This window comes from Pristiophorus japonicus, chromosome 3 (genome assembly GCF_044704955.1).
Source record: "Pristiophorus japonicus isolate sPriJap1 chromosome 3, sPriJap1.hap1, whole genome shotgun sequence".
Classification (NCBI taxonomy): domain Eukaryota; kingdom Metazoa; phylum Chordata; class Chondrichthyes; family Pristiophoridae; genus Pristiophorus; species Pristiophorus japonicus.
The window spans coordinates 166,231,454-166,249,932 of record NC_091979.1 but is presented as its reverse complement, the minus strand read 5'-3'; the positions used below and the strand labels follow the sequence as shown (position 1 = coordinate 166,249,932).

General features: G+C 44.8%; 1 protein-coding gene across 8 annotated transcripts in view; it reads right to left on the bottom strand.

Moving 5' to 3' along the window:
- The window catches only part of LOC139260001 (protein unc-80 homolog), a 501,022-nt gene that overhangs the window by 212,978 nt on the left and 269,565 nt on the right, over positions 1–18,479 (bottom strand). For all 8 annotated transcript variants that reach the window (XM_070876044.1, XM_070876038.1, XM_070876039.1 and 5 more), the window contains 2 exons: positions 5,637–5,770; positions 5,013–5,178 (listed from right to left, as the gene is read on the bottom strand). In XM_070876044.1, the coding sequence (XP_070732145.1) occupies positions 5,013–5,178; positions 5,637–5,770 (300 nt within the window). The remainder of the gene's footprint in view (positions 1–5,012; positions 5,179–5,636; positions 5,771–18,479) is intronic.

The window sequence follows — 18,479 nt, the reverse complement described above, 5'->3', positions numbered from 1 at the left end:
AGGAAGCTTGCAGGGAACATAAAAACTGACTGCAAAATCTTCGATAAATATGTGAAGAGAAAAAGATTAGTGAAGACAGACGCAGGTCCCTTGCAGTCGGATTCAGGTGAATTTATAATGGGAAACAAAGAAATGCAGGCCAATTGATCAAATACTTCGGTTCTGTCTTCACGAAGGAAGACACAAATAACCTTCCGAATGTACTAGGGGACAGTGGGTCTAGTGAGAAGGAGGAACTGAAAGATATCCTTATTAGATGGGAAATTGTGTTAGGGAAATTGACGGGATTGAAAACCGATAAATCCCCGGGGCCTGATAGTCTGCATCCTAGAGTACTAGGATGCAGACTATCAGGCCCTAGAAATAGTGGATGCATTGGTGATCATTTTCCAACAGTCTATCGACTCTGGATCAGTTCCTATAGACTGAAGGGTAGCTAATGTAACACCACTTTTCAAAAAAGGAGGGAGAGAGAAAACGGGCAATTATAGACCGGTTAGCCTGACATCAGTAATGGGAAAAATATTGGAATCAATCATTAAGGATGAAATAGCAGCGCAGTTGGAAAGCAGTGACAGGATCGGACCAAGTCAGCATGGTTTTATGAAAGGGAAATCATGCTTGACGAATCTTCTGGAATTTTTTTGAGGATGTAACGAGCAGAGTGGACAAGGGTGAACCAGTGGATGTGGTGTATTTGGACTTTCAAAAGGCTTTTGACAAGCTCACGCACAAGAGATTGGTGTGCAAAATCAAAGCGCATGGTATTGGGGGTAATATACTGACGTGGATAGAGAACTGGTTGGCATACAGGAAGCAGAGAGTCGGGATAAACGGGTCCTTTTCAGAATGGCAGGCAGTGACTAGTGGAGTGTCGCAGGGCTCAGTGCTGGGACTCCAGCTCTTTACAATATACATTAACGATTTAGAAGAAGGAATTGAGTGTAATATCTCCAAGTTTGCGGATGACACTAAACTGGGTGGCGGTGTGAGCTGTGAGGAGGACGCTAAGAGGCTGTAGGGTGACTTGGACAGGTTAGGTGTGTGGGCAAATGTATGGCAGATGCAGTATAATGTGGATAAATGTGAGGTTATCCATTTTGGGGGCAAAAACACAAAGGCACAATATTATCTGAGTGGCGGCAGATTAGGAAAAGGGGAGGTGCAATGAGACCTGGGTGTCATGGTTCATCAGTCACTGAAAGTTGGCATACAGGTACAGCAGGCGGTGAGGAAGGCAAATGGTATGTTGGCCTTCATAGCTAGGAGATTTGAGTATAGGACCAGGGAGGTCTTACTGCAGTTGTACAGGGCCTTAGTGAGGCCTCACCTGGAATATTGTGTTCAGTTTTGGTCTCCTTATCTGAGGAAGGACATTCTTGCTATTGAGGAAAAGCAGCGAAGGTTCACCAGACTGATTCCCAGGATGGCTGGACTGACATATGGGGAGAGACTGGATCAACTGAGCCTTTATTCACTGGAGTTTAGAAGGATGAGTGGGGATCTCATAGAAACGTATACGATTCTGACAGGACTGGACAGGTTAGATGCGGGAAGAATGTTCCCGATATTGGGGAAGTCCAGAACCAGGGGACATAGTCTTAGGATAAGGGGTAGGCCATTTAGGACTGAGATGAGGAGAAACTTTTTCACTCAGAGAGTTGTTAACCTATGGAATTCCCTGCCACAGAGAGTTGTTGATGCCAGTTCATTGGATATATTCAAGAGGGAGTTAGATATGGCCCTTATGGCTAAGGGGATCAAGGGATATGGAGAGAAAGCAGGAAAGGGGTACTGAGGGAATGATCAGCCATGATCTTATTGAATGGCGGTGCAGGCTCGAAGGGCCGAATGGCCTACTCCTGCACCTATTTTCTATGTTTCTATGATATCACCCATTTAGCCACAAAATGGAAACTGACAGGCATTGTCAGGAAAACTATCTGCGGGCATTACTTTCTCCATGTGCTTAACGGCAGAAAAAAATATTCCCACCCGCCCACTTATTTTAGGCGGAATCATCAGAATGGGCGAAATAAACACCCATAATATCGCCCAGCCTTAATTTCTGCATTGATTTAATACCGAGATTCAATAATACCACCCGCCCTCTTTTTTTTGTCGTAAAAAGCATATTTACCGAAACTAGCGACCATGAAATCACCCAGCGTCAATTTCACTACCTCACACACATATTGTCCACAATATCGCTCGCCCAAAAAACAGCCCACAAAAAGTGGAACTATTCTGAACGAATGCCAGCGGTGTGGCTGGCATTTTTAAAATTCCATTCTTACGTGAGGAGCTGATTTGCCTGAAAGAGCGTTGATGTGAGTGTGTGCTCTGTGTGTGCAGCTCAGACATCATCGGTGGCCATCACCTTCGTGCCAGTTAAAGTTTACGCTGATTGATGTTAAGTTATATTTAACCCTTTCATGTTAAGGAATCACCAGTTTGTAACGGTGCAGCTATCTGAGACAATGCGCAAAAAGGTTATGTTAATAACAAAAATTTTATACCAACATTGGTCTGAAATCATAAGTATCACAGGCAATAACACCCCATCCCCGCCCACATCCCACTTTTTCCACCATTGACATCAATCACATGTTCAACATGTCCAGCAACACAGAATACAAAGGCAAAGCAGGACCATGGTCCCCAGCCCCCATACATTGCCACTAATTGCATACACCCAGATGGAGGAGATATAACACAGCCATCACCTGCGCACATGCACCTCACTTTACTTCTCCCTCTCCTTCTTCCCCCCACCTCTATCACTTCCCCTCCTCGCCTCACGGCGCCTGGCCGAGGAGCTCCTCAGGCAGTGCCTCACTGGGGGGGGATGAAGGCAGATGCAGTCATTGCACGGGTACAGGAGCGGGGATGCCGAGGGGGCAACATTCTCTGATGCAGAATCAGCATCTTGGTCCTTGCTCTCATCTGTCATTCACAGTGGTGTTGCGGAACCCAGGGGTGGAGTACCGTGCTCGGAGACCACTGGGAGGCCTGTGGCAGCAGTGTTCCTGGCTATCACATCCAGGACCTCTGCCATCCGCGGAATGTACTCCATCATGATGGCCAGCTGTCGGGATATGCCCCCCAAAGCTTCGATGAGCTGGTCACCAATGTCTACAGTCCTCCTGGACAACTGTACCATCTCTCCGCTGTCATGTGGCACTTGTGGAACAGACCTGCCACGTCCACGGGACCGCCGCGGGGTCGGCGCCGTCCTGGGGACAAATGGGGTGCCCTGTGGCGAGGTGCTTGGGGCCGGTACCTCCAGAGTGGAGGCGGGAATGACCGGAGGACCACTAGATGGCCTTGGGGTGGAATGGCTTCTGGAGTGTAGCGATGCAGGTTTTTCGAAGTCCGCGCTCTCATCCGTGGAGAACAGACCCAGCGGATTGACGGACGAGAATCGGAGCTCCTCAGCACCAGATGTAGGATCGTCCGCCGACTCCTGCCCCGCGCCCCCACCTTCTGACCTCTGTGGTCTTGCCTGGGGCCGCGCTGCTGGCTGAGCTGAAAAATAAATTAGGTTATTAGAGGAGAAGGAGGTACTAGGGTGACAAGGTGAGTCCACAGCGTATACACGACAAAAGCACCACCGTTCTCAAAATCATCGCAGACATCACATTTCATGACCATCAACACATTTGCATTTCAATGATTTTCATTCGGCCATTATTATTTCTATGACAATTTTAGAAATCATTTATCATATATGATTGTTCGGATATGAGTGGGTGTGGCATCTATTGACTTCACATCACGCAATGGTGTAAGCTTTACTCACTTGGCATCACTTCAGGGTTTGCAGATACGTCCATGGCTGTCCGGATGTGCTTCCCCATGAGTGTGAGCACACGCTCCTCCATGTCAGTGATGTCGCTAGAGACTAGTGGCTCCCCACTCGTTCGCCTCTGCACAGACCTTATCGTCGATAGCTTCTTCTGTAAAAGGTGACAGGACGACATGGCATGAGATCATTGCATGATAGCATTGCTCGGTACTGATCACAGTACTCGGTCACAGACACTGATACAGCACATAACCGACAGATGCAGTAATCATGATTATTATGAAAATTATCATTCTTTACCTAAAGACATACACCGTGGCCGCAAGCTTTGAGTAAACCATTCCCGGTAAAAGTGAAAGACCTCACATCTGATGATAGTCACTCATGACTGTTACAAATCAAGTCATATAAATACATAAGTATATGTAAATCAATGTAATACTTACTCTTGTGGATCCCACAAGGTCGTTCCATCGTTTGCGGCATTGGTTGCCCTCACACACCTCGTTGGTCGCCGACGAGACCACCTCTGCTATCTCGGTCCATATCTTCTAGTATGACTTTGGGGTGGGCTTCCACGCCCTCCCTGTGTCAAATCACCCCAGCGTAACGCGACCTCCTGCAGGAGGGAGGCATTTGCCTCGTCCAAGAATCGCCGGGCTCTTTTGCACCCTCCAATGTGCTCCTCTCCCACCTCACTGATCTCTCCAGCATCAGTCTCCACAGTGTGCTGTGATGCCTCCTCCTCTCCCTCCATTATAGGCCAAATTCGGGCAAATATGTGGCTGGTAACAGCTACTTTTTGTTTGCCTACTTGCTGTGAAGCCACACCACATCCACACACGCCTTCATTCCCTCTCAGCTCCCCCTCTCTCTGTCTCCTCTTCTGCGCATGTCATGATGACCCTTGACCTCCTGAATCGTGGGAATCGAGCGTTGCCATGCCGTTGCTAAGGACGACCACACTTTACGGCAGAAGGTCAAAAAAAATTAATGCTACCGCCCATTTTATATCGCTCGCGGTAACGCCCATTTTCAAAAGTGGAGACTAGGTGCTTTGTGAATGGGCGAGAAGCCGGCGATTTGGAAACCCTTTTTTAACGCCCATGCCGGAAATATCGATAACCACAAAAGTGGAAGTTCTAGCCCATAAGCTTTATAAATACCCTGTCATACTAAAACATGATTAAAAATAATTTCCAACCCTTCTTCTCTTCAAAGGCTGTATCTGATTTAAGAGTATGGCTGCTGCTGTGTAGTGAATCCTTTGAATCTTGTTCATCATCAATAATTCCTGCAAAACTGATTTTGCGTTCATATCTATGCCGATCTAGTTCAGGATCAAGACGGAGTCTGCAGCTTTCCAAATCCTGTTGAAGAGAATTAGACATAATTCAGACTAACTTCAAAGTACTTAAAAAAAATTTGGTAGTTAAATTGAATGGAAACGTCGCATGTTTTTGAAATGCAGTTATGTATATATATTGTGATTTAGGTAAAATTTATATGTTTTGGTCTCTTCTGTATATTTTTCTTCAACTTGAATTATAAGATGATTGACTATAGTTGTATGTTTTGGACAATATTTTCTCTGACTCAGTGGTTTTCTAACAGTACTAAGCAGATAATACAAAAGCAAAGATGGTGGGAATCAGAAATAAAAACAGGAATTGCTGGAAATACACAGTAGATCAGCCAGCATCTGTGGAGAGAGAAACAGAGTTAACACTTCAGGTCGATGATTCTCTCTCTAGAGATACTGCCTATCCTGCTGAGTATTTACAACATTTTCTGTTTTTAGTACGAAGCAGCTGTTAATTATACTCACAACAAGAGGCTCAGCACGTGGTCGAGGTAAGCAAGGGAAAGTTTCCCGAAGGAATGTCGTGATCTCTAGAAGAAGTTGGCATGCTGCCATTTTTAGAGCAAAGGGACAGCCGCACTTGGTGGGATTAACCGTATCTGTCAGAAACATTGGAAGGATGAGAAGTCAAGAAATATTGGTTTGCAACAAAGAACATTAGTGATTTGTAATTACCATAGAATCATGGAATAATACAGGACAGGAGGCCATTCGGCCCATCGTGTCTACACCAGCTCTTTCGAAGAGCAATCCAGTTAGTCCCACTTCTCTGCTCTTTCCCCACAGCCTCAGCCATTGGAAACAGTTTCTCTTTATTTACTCTATCTAAATCCTTCATGATTTTAAACCTCTCACAAATCTCCTCTTGGCCTTCTCTGCTCTAAGGAGAATTACCACAGTTTCTCCAGTCTAGGAACATAGGAACAAGAGTGGGCCATTCAGCCCCTTGAGCCTGTTCCATCATTTAATGAAATCATGGCTGATCTGCGACCTAACTCTATATACCCGCCTTTGGCCCATATCCCTTAATACATTTAGTTAAAAAAAGCTATCAATCTCCAATTTAAAATTAACAATTGATCTAGCGTCAATTGCCGTTTGCGGAAGAGAGTTCCCAACTTCTACCACCCTTTGTTTGTCGAAGTGTTTCCTAATTTCACTCCTGAAAGGTCTGCCTCTAATTTTTAGACTACGCCCCCTAGTCCTAGAATCCCCAACCAGCAGAAATAGTTTTTCTCTATCTACCTATCTGTTCCCCTTAATATCTTGAAAACTTTGATTAGATCACCCCTTAACCGTCTAAATTCTAAGGAATATAACCCTAATTTGTGTAATCTCTCCTTTGTAACTTAACCCTGAAGTCTGGGTATCATATCCTTCGTAAGTTGTGGTGCCCAGAACTGCTCAAGACCACTCCAGGTGTGGTCTTACCAGGGTTTAATATAGCTGCAGCATAAAGTCTAGCCATGCAAGTGTAATCTTTCAATCCTTGAACATCCTTTCCCTGCTAACCAGCACATATACACCTATCACTACATTCTCTTCCTCACAATATATATACACGTCGCTGCATCCTCTTACTAATAATCACAGCATATGCACTCATCACTACATCCATATAAACCACAATCTCAGCTTATGGCAGTTTGTTGCTTCAGCAGTGAAACTTTTCAAAAGGCACACGTTTGTCCTAAAACCTCCAGTTGAAATAGGTTATCTGCTAGATAGACAAGCTACTTGATGAAAAATAAAACCGAGTTCCACCACCTTTTGCTTCTTTAAATGCACATCTTATTTAAATTTTTATTCTTAGACATGCATATGTAGACTATCATTATTCAAAAATCCTGTACTTTTTAAGCGTCAAAAATATGTAAACAAATCAACTAAAAGAACACAAGGATAAATATATGCTCACATGACACCTTAGCCAAATTGAAACGTATTCAAATTCTAAGATAATTCTAAGGCCGTATTTTCGACTTTCAGATTTTTTCGACAAAAATGGTACCGATACGTGAAACTTACCATTTTCGCTGCGCTACCGTTTTTAGGTCGAACATTTGTGTTTTACGTTTGCGGTAAGGGAGGCGTTGCACGAGGATTTGCGGCGCAAAAATGAGAGTTTCGCCAAATTTAGTCCAGGGCTAGGAGCGCTGCGAGAGAGGCCTTGGGAGGGGGGGGGGGGGGGGAAATTCAAAAAAACGTTTGAAAAACTCTTAGTTAGCAAATCGCTGAAAAAGAATTAACATATAAAAATTTTAGCTTACATTTTTTGCAGGTTTTCATACTTACCGCTGCTGGCAGGACTGTACCGACAGATTTGACCTGTCGGTATTCTGGGCGCGGCGTACGGGTCCCGAGACCCGAATGTACGACACAAACGCAATCCGCGTCGTTGCACATTGGCGCACCTCTCCCTGGCCGTACTTGAAAGCGCCGCCGCAAACAGGTACTCGAGGATCCCGCCTGGGCCTTGCAACTGGGTTTTCGCCGCGGAGGGTCAAATCGCTGCAAAAACCCAGTCGCAAACCTGCTGAAAATCTGGCCCAATATGGTTTACCAAATCGGATTTATTTATGTTGTTTACTGGTGGTAGTTATTTAAAATGGTTATATATATATATAATCACATATCCCACTGAAATGAAATCAAAAGTAATATCCATCGCTGCATTCATAAGGACACAAGAATATGAAGAACAAATAAAGGGACACTCGATCCATAAAGTTTTTTCTGACTGCAGGCAGCTCTTGTCCAGTTTTATTTTGATTTCCTATTACTTGAAATCTGATCTCACCAGATAGCATCTAGTGCTGGCACTAAAATAATACCTTCTCCAACCCTTCCTGAAAAAGAAATCCACTGGTTCCCCACTTCGATAGAATTTACAACCAGCTGTCACTACTCTAGTTAGCTGCTTATTCTGGAAGGTCAAAGTGATGTGGGAAATTTCTACTGTTAAGGCATTTATTAAAAATACAGCTTGATGGCTGATATACACACATTCAAAGCTAGTGGTTTTCAACTTTGAAAACATTTCCTCTTGTTCTGATTTCCTGAATAAATTCAACTTTTGCCAGCTTCCACATTATTTGTACACCTCATAAAAACCCTGAATCTTAAATTACAGTTTCAAAGAACAAAGAAAGTCGAGGAGTACTTTTTGCTCACTGCACTGCTTTGTATAGAAGAAAATATTGGCCCTGAAATCCCGGTTTCTTCTTCCCGCAGGTGTTCGACTAAAAATAGGACAAAAGATGCGCATTTACCTTTTGGTCGAATGCTCACCAGAGATCCCAGACTCGAGGCCTCCTCTTCCTGCGCAACGGAGCGCGTTCACGTTGGGACGTCCGTAGGAGTCACGTGGGCCTGGACACCCAATCACGATAAAGTATGTTCTCATTCATCGTAATAAGAGTTTCGTAAGTCCGAAACTCCTCTTACTATGAATGAGAAACACCCCCAATCACTAAATAAAACATTTAAAAAAAACACCCCACATAAATACATTATAGAAATTAAAGTTGATAGAAATGTTTTTGAAAAAAAAACTTGCCAATTTAAAAAAAAAGTTTAAATTATGGTTTAAAATAAAATTACCTGAGTGGGCAGGGTATTTAACATAAATATGTATTTTTAAATTTTATTTTCATATGTTTTTGATATGTTTTTAAACTTTTACGCTGGTAAAAGTAGGCTATGCGCCTGCTTTTACCAGGCACAAGAGTTTTAAGACATTCGGAGGGCGAGAGATGGGCAAATAGCCCAATCTCTGCTGTGGGAATGTCCTTGCTCCCAAGATGCGGCCATCTGTCAAGCCAGAAACTTGACAGATCGGAAAAGCCAATTTTCAGCGCATGCGCATTGCGCGCCGAAAACCGCCTTTTCTGATGCCTTCCTACACACTCCGTACGGAGACCAGGGAGGCCAGAATTTCAGGGTCATTAGCCAATGAGACATTTGACTGATTTTTTAAAAGCAGATTTTCATTATGAGATGGAACACCCTGAGTTAGGTCTCATGCATGCTAGGTCTCTCTGATGACAATATTGAGGTTTAACAGTACAACTCTGGAAGTAGCAAGGTATGTGATTTCAGACTGGTGTGAGAGCCAAGTTGAGAAGTGCGACCCCAAGAGAACACAGCAGGGTAGAAAATTTGCACTTGCATGGGACACTCTGTTAGTGAGGTTTATGGAGTGGTTTAGCAGTGAGCGACCCGATTTAACTGCCTCCATGGCAGTGATTTGTTTTTAAATATCAATCAAATTTCACCTAAAGCTAATATTTTCTTCGATAAAGAGGAGTACTTTAAACAAAAAATCCTCTGCAAAGACTTCCCTTGGACTCAAATGATCAAATGACACCCTGTAAGTATCACAAAAGCAAAATACTGCAGATGCTGGACATGTGAAATAAAAACAGAACAAGCTGGAAATACTCAGCAGGTCAGGCAGCATCTGTGGAGAGAGAAACAGAGTTAACTTTCAGGTCAATGACCCTTCGCCAGAACTTTCCTTTATCCTTGTTCCTCTACTTTTTAATTAAGCATCTAAAAGTCCGACGACCAACAGTCAATGTATAATTTTAGCTATGGCCTCAACTATATATTATACTAGTTGATCTCTTGTGGCATTGCACATGGGAACTCAAGGCCAAGTGTAGCCTTCATGTGAAGATGGTTTATAGGGCAAGGAATAATTGGACCAGGGTGTCTAGATGTAATTCAGTCTCCATTTTCAAGTCATACATTCGGCCCTTTATTTCCATTATAAACTCCCATATCCACATTTGTAATGGAAATTGCCTGTATAACATTGTCACACTGTAATTACACCCTCTGATCAGTGGAGCTACTCCAGCACTACTACTGGCAGGAGGGTGTCATTACATTATAAGTTTACATAGGCCACTTCCATTCTAAATGTGGACATAGGAACTTATAATTATAAAAGTTGACAGGGTCAACAGAGGATAGAAGGAGGAGAGGAGAAGGAGCTTGATGAGGAAGAGAAGAAACCTTAATATTTGTGATAAAAGCAGCTATGGTTACTGAAGCAGCTGTAGAAGGTGAAGAAATAGGAGAGATTATGGCTGCTACCTGTAATATCAAGAGGTTTAGTATCTTTGAAAGTAGACAAGTCGCCAACCCTGGATAAAATGTATCCCAGGCTGTTAACAACAACAACTTGTATTTATGTAGCACCTTTGACACAGTAAAACGTTCCAAGGTGCTTCACAGGAGTCGGCGAGAGGCGGAGCAGGGAGATCGAGGCGGCCTACATAAGACCCAACTTCGAGCAGGCTCGGGAGTCAGCGAGAGGCGGAGCAGGCTGATCGAGGCGGCCTACTTAAGGCCCAACTTCGTGCAAGCTCGGGAGTCGGCGAGAGGCGGAGCAGGGAGATCGAGGTGGCCAACTTAAGACCCAACTTCGTGCAGGCTTGGGAGTCGGCGAGAGGCGGAGCAGGGCGATCGAGGCGGCCTACATAAGACCCAACTTCGTGCAGGCTCGGGAGTCAGCGAGAGGCGGAGCAGGCTGATCGAGGCGGCCTACTTAAGGCCCAACTTCGTGGAGGCTCGGGAGTCGGCGAGAGGCGGAGCAGGGAGATCGAGGCGGCCTACTTAAGGCCCAACTTCGTGGAGGCTCGGGAGTCAGCAAGAGGCGGAGCAGGGAGATCGAGGCGGCCTACTTAAGGCCCAACTTCGTGGAGGCTCGGGACTCGGCGAGAGGCGTGCTTGTGCAGCTTCAGCAGCGAGGCAAAAAGAAGTAGAAAGAAATCGAAAGGTGACGTCACAGCCAAGGGGGTAATTGATTGGCTGGTGATTGATAAGTAGCTTTTCTTCTTTCTTTATCAGTAAGTAACCCTTAGCATTGCTGTTGCTAAATTAAGTTAATCTAAGGGTTAAGTCATGGCAGGAGAGCTCGAACATGTGTTATGCTCCACCTGTAATATGTGGGAAGTCAGGGACGATTCCGGTGTCCCCGACGACTACGTGTGCGGGAAGTATATCCGCCTGCAGATCCTGACAGACCGCATTGCGGCACTTGAGCTGCGGGTGGATTCACTCAGGAGCATCCACGATGCTGAGAATGATGTGAATAACACATTTAGTGAGTTGGCCTTACCGCAGGATAAGGGTACACAGCCAGATAGGGAATGGAAGACCAGCAGGAAGAACAGTGCAAGGAAGGTAGTGCAGGGATCCCCAGTGGCCATTTCCCTGCAAAACAGATACACCGCTTTGGGTACTGTTGATGGGGATGACTCATCGGGGAGGGCAGCAGCAGTCAAGTTCATGGCACCGTGGGTGGCTCTGCTGCACAGGAGGGCAGGAAAAAGAGTGGGAGAGCTACAGTGATAGGGGATTCAATTGTAAGGGGAATAGATAGGCGTTTCTGCGGCCGCAACCGAGACTCCAGGATGGTATGTTTCCTCCCTGGTGCAAGGGTCAAGGATGTCTCGGAACGGGTGCAGGACATTCTGAAAAGGGAGGGTGAACAGCCAGTTGTCGTGGTGCATATAGGTACCAATGATATAGGTAAAAAACAGGATGAGGTCCTACGAGACCAATTTGGGGAGCTAGGAGTTAAATTAAAAAGTAGGACCTCAAAAATAGTAATCTCAGGATTACGACCAGTGCCACGTGCTAGTCAGAGTCGGAATCGCAGGATAGCTCAGGTGAATAGTGGCTTGAACAGTGGTGCAGAAGGGAGAGATTCAAATTCCTGGGGCATTGGAACCGGTTCTGGGGGAGGTGGGACCAGTACAAACCAGACGATCTGCACCTGGGCAAGACCGGAACCAATGTCCTAGGGGGAGTGTTTGCTAGTGCTGTTGGGGAGGAGTTAAACTAATATGGCAGGGGGATGGGAACCTATGCAGGGAGACAGAAGGAAATAAAATGGAGGCAGAAGCAAAAGATAGAAAGGAGAATAGTAAAAGTGAAGGGCAGAGAAACCAAAGGCAAAAGACAAAAAGGGCCACATTACAGCATAATTCTAAAGGGGCAAAGTGTGTTAAAAAGACAAGCCTGAAGGCTCTGTGCCTCAATGCGAGGAGTATTTGGACTAAGGTGGACGAATTAACTGCGCAGATAGCAGTTAACGGGTATGATGTAATTGTCATCACGGAGACATGGCTCCAGGGTGACCAAGGCTGGGAACTCAACATCCAAGGGTATTCAGCATTTAGGAAGAATAGACAGAAAGTAAAAGGAGGCAGGGTGGCGCTGCTGGTTAAAGAGGAAATTAATGCAACAGTAAGGAGGGACATTAGCCTGGATGATGTGGAATCGGTATGGGTGGAGCTGCATAATTCCAAAGGGCAGAAAACGCTAGTGGGAGTTGTGTACAGACCACCAAAAAGTAGGAGTGAGGTTGGGGACAGCATCAAACAAGAAATAAGGGATGTGTGCAATAAAGGTACAGCAGTTATCATGGGCGACTTAAATCTTCATATTGATTGGGCGAACCAAACTGGTAGCAATGCGGTGGAGGGGGATTTCCTGGAGTGTATTAGGGATGGATTTCTAGACCAATATGTCGAGGAACCAACGAGAGGGCTGGCCATCCGAGACTGGGTGATGTGTAATGAGAAGGGACTAATTAGCAATCTTGTTGTGCGACGCCCCTTGGGGAAGAGTGACCATAATATGGTAGAATTCTTTATTAAGATGGAGAGTGACACAGTTAATTCGGAAACTAGGGTCCTGAACTTAACGAAAGGTAACTTCAATGGTATGAGGCGTGAATTGGCTAGAATAGACTGGCAAATGATACTTAAAGGGTTGACGGTGGATAAGCAATGGCAAACATTTAAAGATCACATAGGTGAACTTCAGCAATTGCACATCCCTGTCTGGAGTAAAAATAAACGGGGAAGTTGGCTCAACCATGGCTAACACTATCCTTAATTTCCCTTGTTATAGCCAAGGAAGAGGCATATAATTTGGCGAGAAAAAGCAACAAACCTGAGGACTGGGAGAAATTTAGAATTCAACAGAGGAAGACGAAGGGTTTAATTAAGAGGGGGAAAATAGAGTACGAGAGGAAGCTTGCAGGGAACATAAAAAGTGACTGCAAAAGCTTCTGTAAATATGTGAAGCGAAAAAGATTAGTGAAGACAAACGTACGACCCTTGCAGCCGGATTCAGGTGAAGTTATAATGGGGAACAAAGAAATGGCAGACCAATTGAACAAATACTTTGGTTCTGTCTTCAAGAAGGAAGACGCATGTAACCTTCCGATTGTACTAGGGGACAGTAGGTCTAATGAGAAGGAGGAACTGAAGGATATCCTTATTAGGCAGGAAATTGTGTTAGGGAAATTGATGGGATTGAAAGCCGATAAATACCTGGGGCCTGATAGTCTGCATCCCAGAGTACTTAAGGAAGTAGCCCTAGAAATAATGGATGCATTGGTGATCATTTTCCAACAGTCTATTGACTCTGGATCAGTCCCTATGGACTGGAGGGTAGCTAATGTAACACCGCTTTTTAAAAAAGGAGGGAGAGAGAAAACGGGTAATTATAGACCGGTTAGTCTGACATCAGTAGTGGGGAAAATATTGGAATCAATCATTAAGGATGAAATAGCAGCACATTTGGAAAGCAGTGACAGGATCGGACCAAGTCAACGTGGATTTATGAAAGGGAAATCATGCTTGACGAATCTTCTGGAATTTTTTGAGGATGTAACTAGCAGCGTGGCCAAGGGAGAACCAGTGGATGTGGTGTATTTGGACTTTCAAAATGCTTTTGACAAGGTCCCGCACAAGAGATTGGTGTGCAAAATCAAAGCGCATGGTATTCGGGGTAATGTACTGACATGGATAGAGAACTGGTTGGCAGACAAGAAGCAGAGAGTTGGGATAAACGGGTCCTTTTCAGAATGGCAGGCAGTGACTAGTGGAGTGCCGCAGGGCTCTGTGCTGGGACCCCAGCTCTTTACAATATACATTAACGATTTAGATGAAGGAATTAAGTGTAATTTGCAGATGACACTAAACTGGGTGGCGGTGTGAGCTCTGAGGAGGGCGCTAAGAGGCTGCAGGGTGACTTTGGACAGGTTAGGTGAGTGGGCAAATACATAGCAGATGCAGTATAATGTGGATAAATGTGAGGTTATCCATTTTGGGGGCAAAAACACGAAGGCAGAATATTATCTGGATGGCGGCAGATTAGGAAAAGTGGAGGTGCAATGAGACCTAGGTGTCATGGTTCATCAGTCACTGAAAGTGGGCATGCAGGTACAGCAGGTGGTGAAGAAGGCAAATGGTATGTTGGCCTTCATAACTAGGGGATTTGAGTATAGGAGCAGGGAGGTCTTACTGCAATTGTACAGGGCCTTGGAATATTGTGTACAGTTTTGGTTTCCTAATCTGAGGAAGGACACTCTTGCTATGGAAGGAGTGCAGCGAAGGTTCACCAGACTGATTCCAGGGATGGCTGGACTGTCATATGAGGAGAGACTGGATCAATTGGGCCTTTATTCGCTGGAGTTTAGAAGGATGAGAGGGGATCTCATAGAAACGTATAAGATTCTGACGGGACTGGGCAGGTTAGATGCAGGAAGAATGTTCCCGATGTTGGGGAAGTCCAGAACCAGGGGACATAGGATAAGGGGTAGGCCATTTAGGACTGAGATGAGGACAAATGTCTTCACTCAGAGAGCTGTTAACCGATAGAATTCCCTGCAGCAGAGAGTTGTTGATGCCAGATCATTGGGTATATTCAAGAGGGAGTTAGATATGGCCCTTACGGCTAAGGGGATCAAGGGGTATGGAGAGAAAGCAGGAAAGGGGTACTGAGGGAATGATCAGCCATGATCTTATTGAATGGCGGTGCAGGCTCAAAGGGCCGAATGGCCTACGCCTGCACCTATTTTCTATGTTTCTATGTTACAAGACAAAAATTTGACACCGAGCCACATAAGAAGAAATTAGGGCAGATGACCAAAAGCTTGGTCAAAGGTAGGTTTCAAGGAGCATTTTAAAGGAAAAAAAGAGAGGTAGAGAGGCAGAGAAGTTTAGGGAGGGAGTTCCAAAGCTTAGGGCCTAGGTAGCTGAAGGCACGGCCACTGATGGTTGAGCGATTATAATCATGGATGCTCAAGAGGGCAGAATTTGAGGGGCGCTGATATCTCAGGGAGTTGTGGGGCTGAAGGAGATCGGGAGGTTCGAGGCCATGGAGCGATTTGAAAAGAAGGATGAGAAATTTGAACATGAAGCATTGCTTAATTGGGAGCCAATAGAGGTCATCGAGCGCAGGGATGATGGGTGAACGGGACTTGGTGCAAGTTAGGACACGGGCAGCCGAGTTTTGGATGATCTCAAGTTTACGTAGGATAGATTGTGGGAGGCCAGCCAGGAGTGCATTGGAATAGTGAAGTCTTGAGGTAACAAAGGCAAGGATATGGGTTTTAGCAGCAGATGAGCTGAGGCAAGGACGGAGATGGGCAATGTTACGAAGGTGGAAATAGGTGGTCTTAGTTGTGCTGCGGATATGTGGTCAAAAGCTAATTTCAGGGTCAAAGAGAAGCAAGGAAGGAAATAACGGAGCCTCTAACCAGCATTTTCCAATCCTCTCTGGCTACAGGTGTGGTACCAGATAGACTGGAGGACTGCTAACATACCGTTGTTTAAAACAGGAGAAATGGATAGACTGAGTAATTACAGGCCAGTCAGCCTAGTCTCGCTGGTGGGAAAATTATTGGAAAAAATTCTGAGGAACAGTATTAATCGTCATTTAGCAAGGCACAGATTAATCAAGGGCAGTCAGTATGGATTTGTTCAGGGAAGGTCGTGACTGACTAACTTGACTGAATTTTTTGAGAAGGTAACAAGGAGGGTCGATGAGGGTAGTGCATTTGATGGAGTCTACATGGATTTTAGCAAGGCTTTTGACAAGGTCTCACATGGCAGATTCGTCAGAAAAGTCAAAGCCCAGAGGATCCAAGGGAAAGTGGCAAGTTGGATCCAAAATTGGTTTAGTGGCAGGAAGTAAAAGGTAATAGTCAATGGGCGTTTTTGTGACTGGAAGGCTCTTTCCAGTGAGGTTACGCAGGGCTCAGTACTAGGTTCGAAATAAAGTAATTGAGTTGACGGCACAAATCATTACAAATGGGTATGATTTGGTGGCCATTACAGAAACGTGGTTGCAGGGTGGCCAAGACTGGGAATTAAACATACAGGGGTATCTGACGATTCAGAAAGATAGACAAGAAGGGAAAGGAGGTGGGGTAGCTCTGTTAATAAAGGATGATATCAGGGCAGTTGTGAGAGACGATATTGGCTCTGATGAACAAAATGTTGAATGATTGTATGTGAAGATTAGAGATAGTAAGGGGAAAAAGTCACTGGTGGGCGTAGTTTATAGGCCCCCAAATAATAACTTCACAGTGGGGCGGGCAATAATCGAGGGAATAATGGAGGCATGTGAAAAAGGAACGGCAGTAATCATGGGGGATTTTAACCTACATATCGATTGGTCAAATCAAATCGCACGGGGTAGCCTTGAGGAGGAATTCATAGAATGCATGCGGGATTGTTTCTTGGAACAGTATGTTACAGAACCTAAAAGGGAGCATGCGATCTTAGATCTGGTCCTCTGTAATGAAACAAGAATAATAAATGATCTCCTCGTAAAAGATCCTCCAGGAATGAGTGATCACAGTATGGTTGAATTTGTAATACAGATTGAGGGTGAGGAAGTAGTGTCTCAAACGAGCGTACTATGCTTATACAAAGGGGACTACAGTGGGATGAGGGCAGAGTTGGCTAAAGTAGACTGGAAACACAGACTAAATGGTGGCACAATTGAGGAACAGTGGAGGACTTTGAAGGAGCTTTCATACTGCTCAACAAAAATATATTCCAATGAAAAAGAAGGGCAGTAAGAGAAGGGATAACCAGCCGTGGATAACCAAGAAAATTAGGGAGAGCATCAAATTAAAAACCAATGCGTATAAGGTGGCCAAGGTTAGTGGGAAAATAGAAGATTGGGAACATTTTAAACGACAGCAAAGAATGACTAAGAAAGCAATAAAGAAAGGAAAGACAGATTACGAAGGTAAACTTGCGCAAAACATAAAAGTAAATGTTGGTTCCTTAGAAGATGAGAAGGGGGATTTAATAATGGGAAATGTAGAAATGGCTGAGACCTTAAACAATTATTTTGCTTCGGTCTTCACAGTGGAAGACACAGAAACCATGCCAGAAATTGCTGGTCACAGGAATGTGGGAAGGGAGGACCTGGAGACAATCACTATCACTAGGGGGGGTCGTGCTGGGCAGGCTAATGGGACTCAAGGTAGACAAGTCCCCTGGTCCTGATGAAATGCATCCCAGGGTATTAAAAGAGATGGCGGAAGTTAAAGCAGATGCATTCGTTATAATCTACCAAAATTCTCTGGATTCTGGGGAGGTACCAGCGGATTGGAAATCAGCTAATGTAACGCCTCTGTTTAAAAGAGGGGGCAGACAAAAGGCAGGTAACTATGGGCCGGTTAGTTTAACATCTGTAGTGGGGAAAGTGCTGGAAACTATCATTAAAGAAGAAATAGCGGGACATCTAGATAGGAATAGTGCAATCAAGAGACGCAACATGGATTCATGAAGGGGAAATCATGTTAAACTAATTTACTGGAATTTTTTGAGGATATAACGAGCATGGTGGATAGAGGTGTACCGATGAATGTGGTGTATTTAGATTTCCAAAAGGCATTCGATAAGGTGCCACACAAAAGGTTACTGCAGAAGATAAAGGTACGTGAGGTCAGTGGAAATGTATTAGCATGGATAGAGAATTGGCTGGCTAACAGAAAGCAGAGAGTCAGGATAAATGGGTCCTTTTTGGGTTGGAAATCGGTGGTTAGTGGTGTGCCACAGGGATCGGTGCTGTTTACAATAGACATAGATGACCTGGAAGAGGGGACAGAGTGTAGTGCAACAAAATTTGCAGATGACACAAAGATTAGTGGGAAAGCGGGTTGTGTAGAGGACACAGAGAGGCTGCAAAGAGATTTAGATAGGTTAAGCGAATGGGCTAAGGTTTGGCCGATGGAATACAATGTCGGAAAGTGTGAGGTCATCCACCTTGGGAAAAAAAACAGTAAAAGGGAATATTATTTGAATGGGGAGAAATTACAACATGCTGGGGTGCAGAGGGTCCTGGGGGTCCTTGTGCATGAATTCCAAAAAGTTAGTTTGCAGGTGCAGCAGGTAAGCACGAAGACGAATGGAATGTTGGCCTTCATTGCGAGAGGGATGGAGTACAAAAGCAGGGAGGTCCTTCTGCAACTGTACA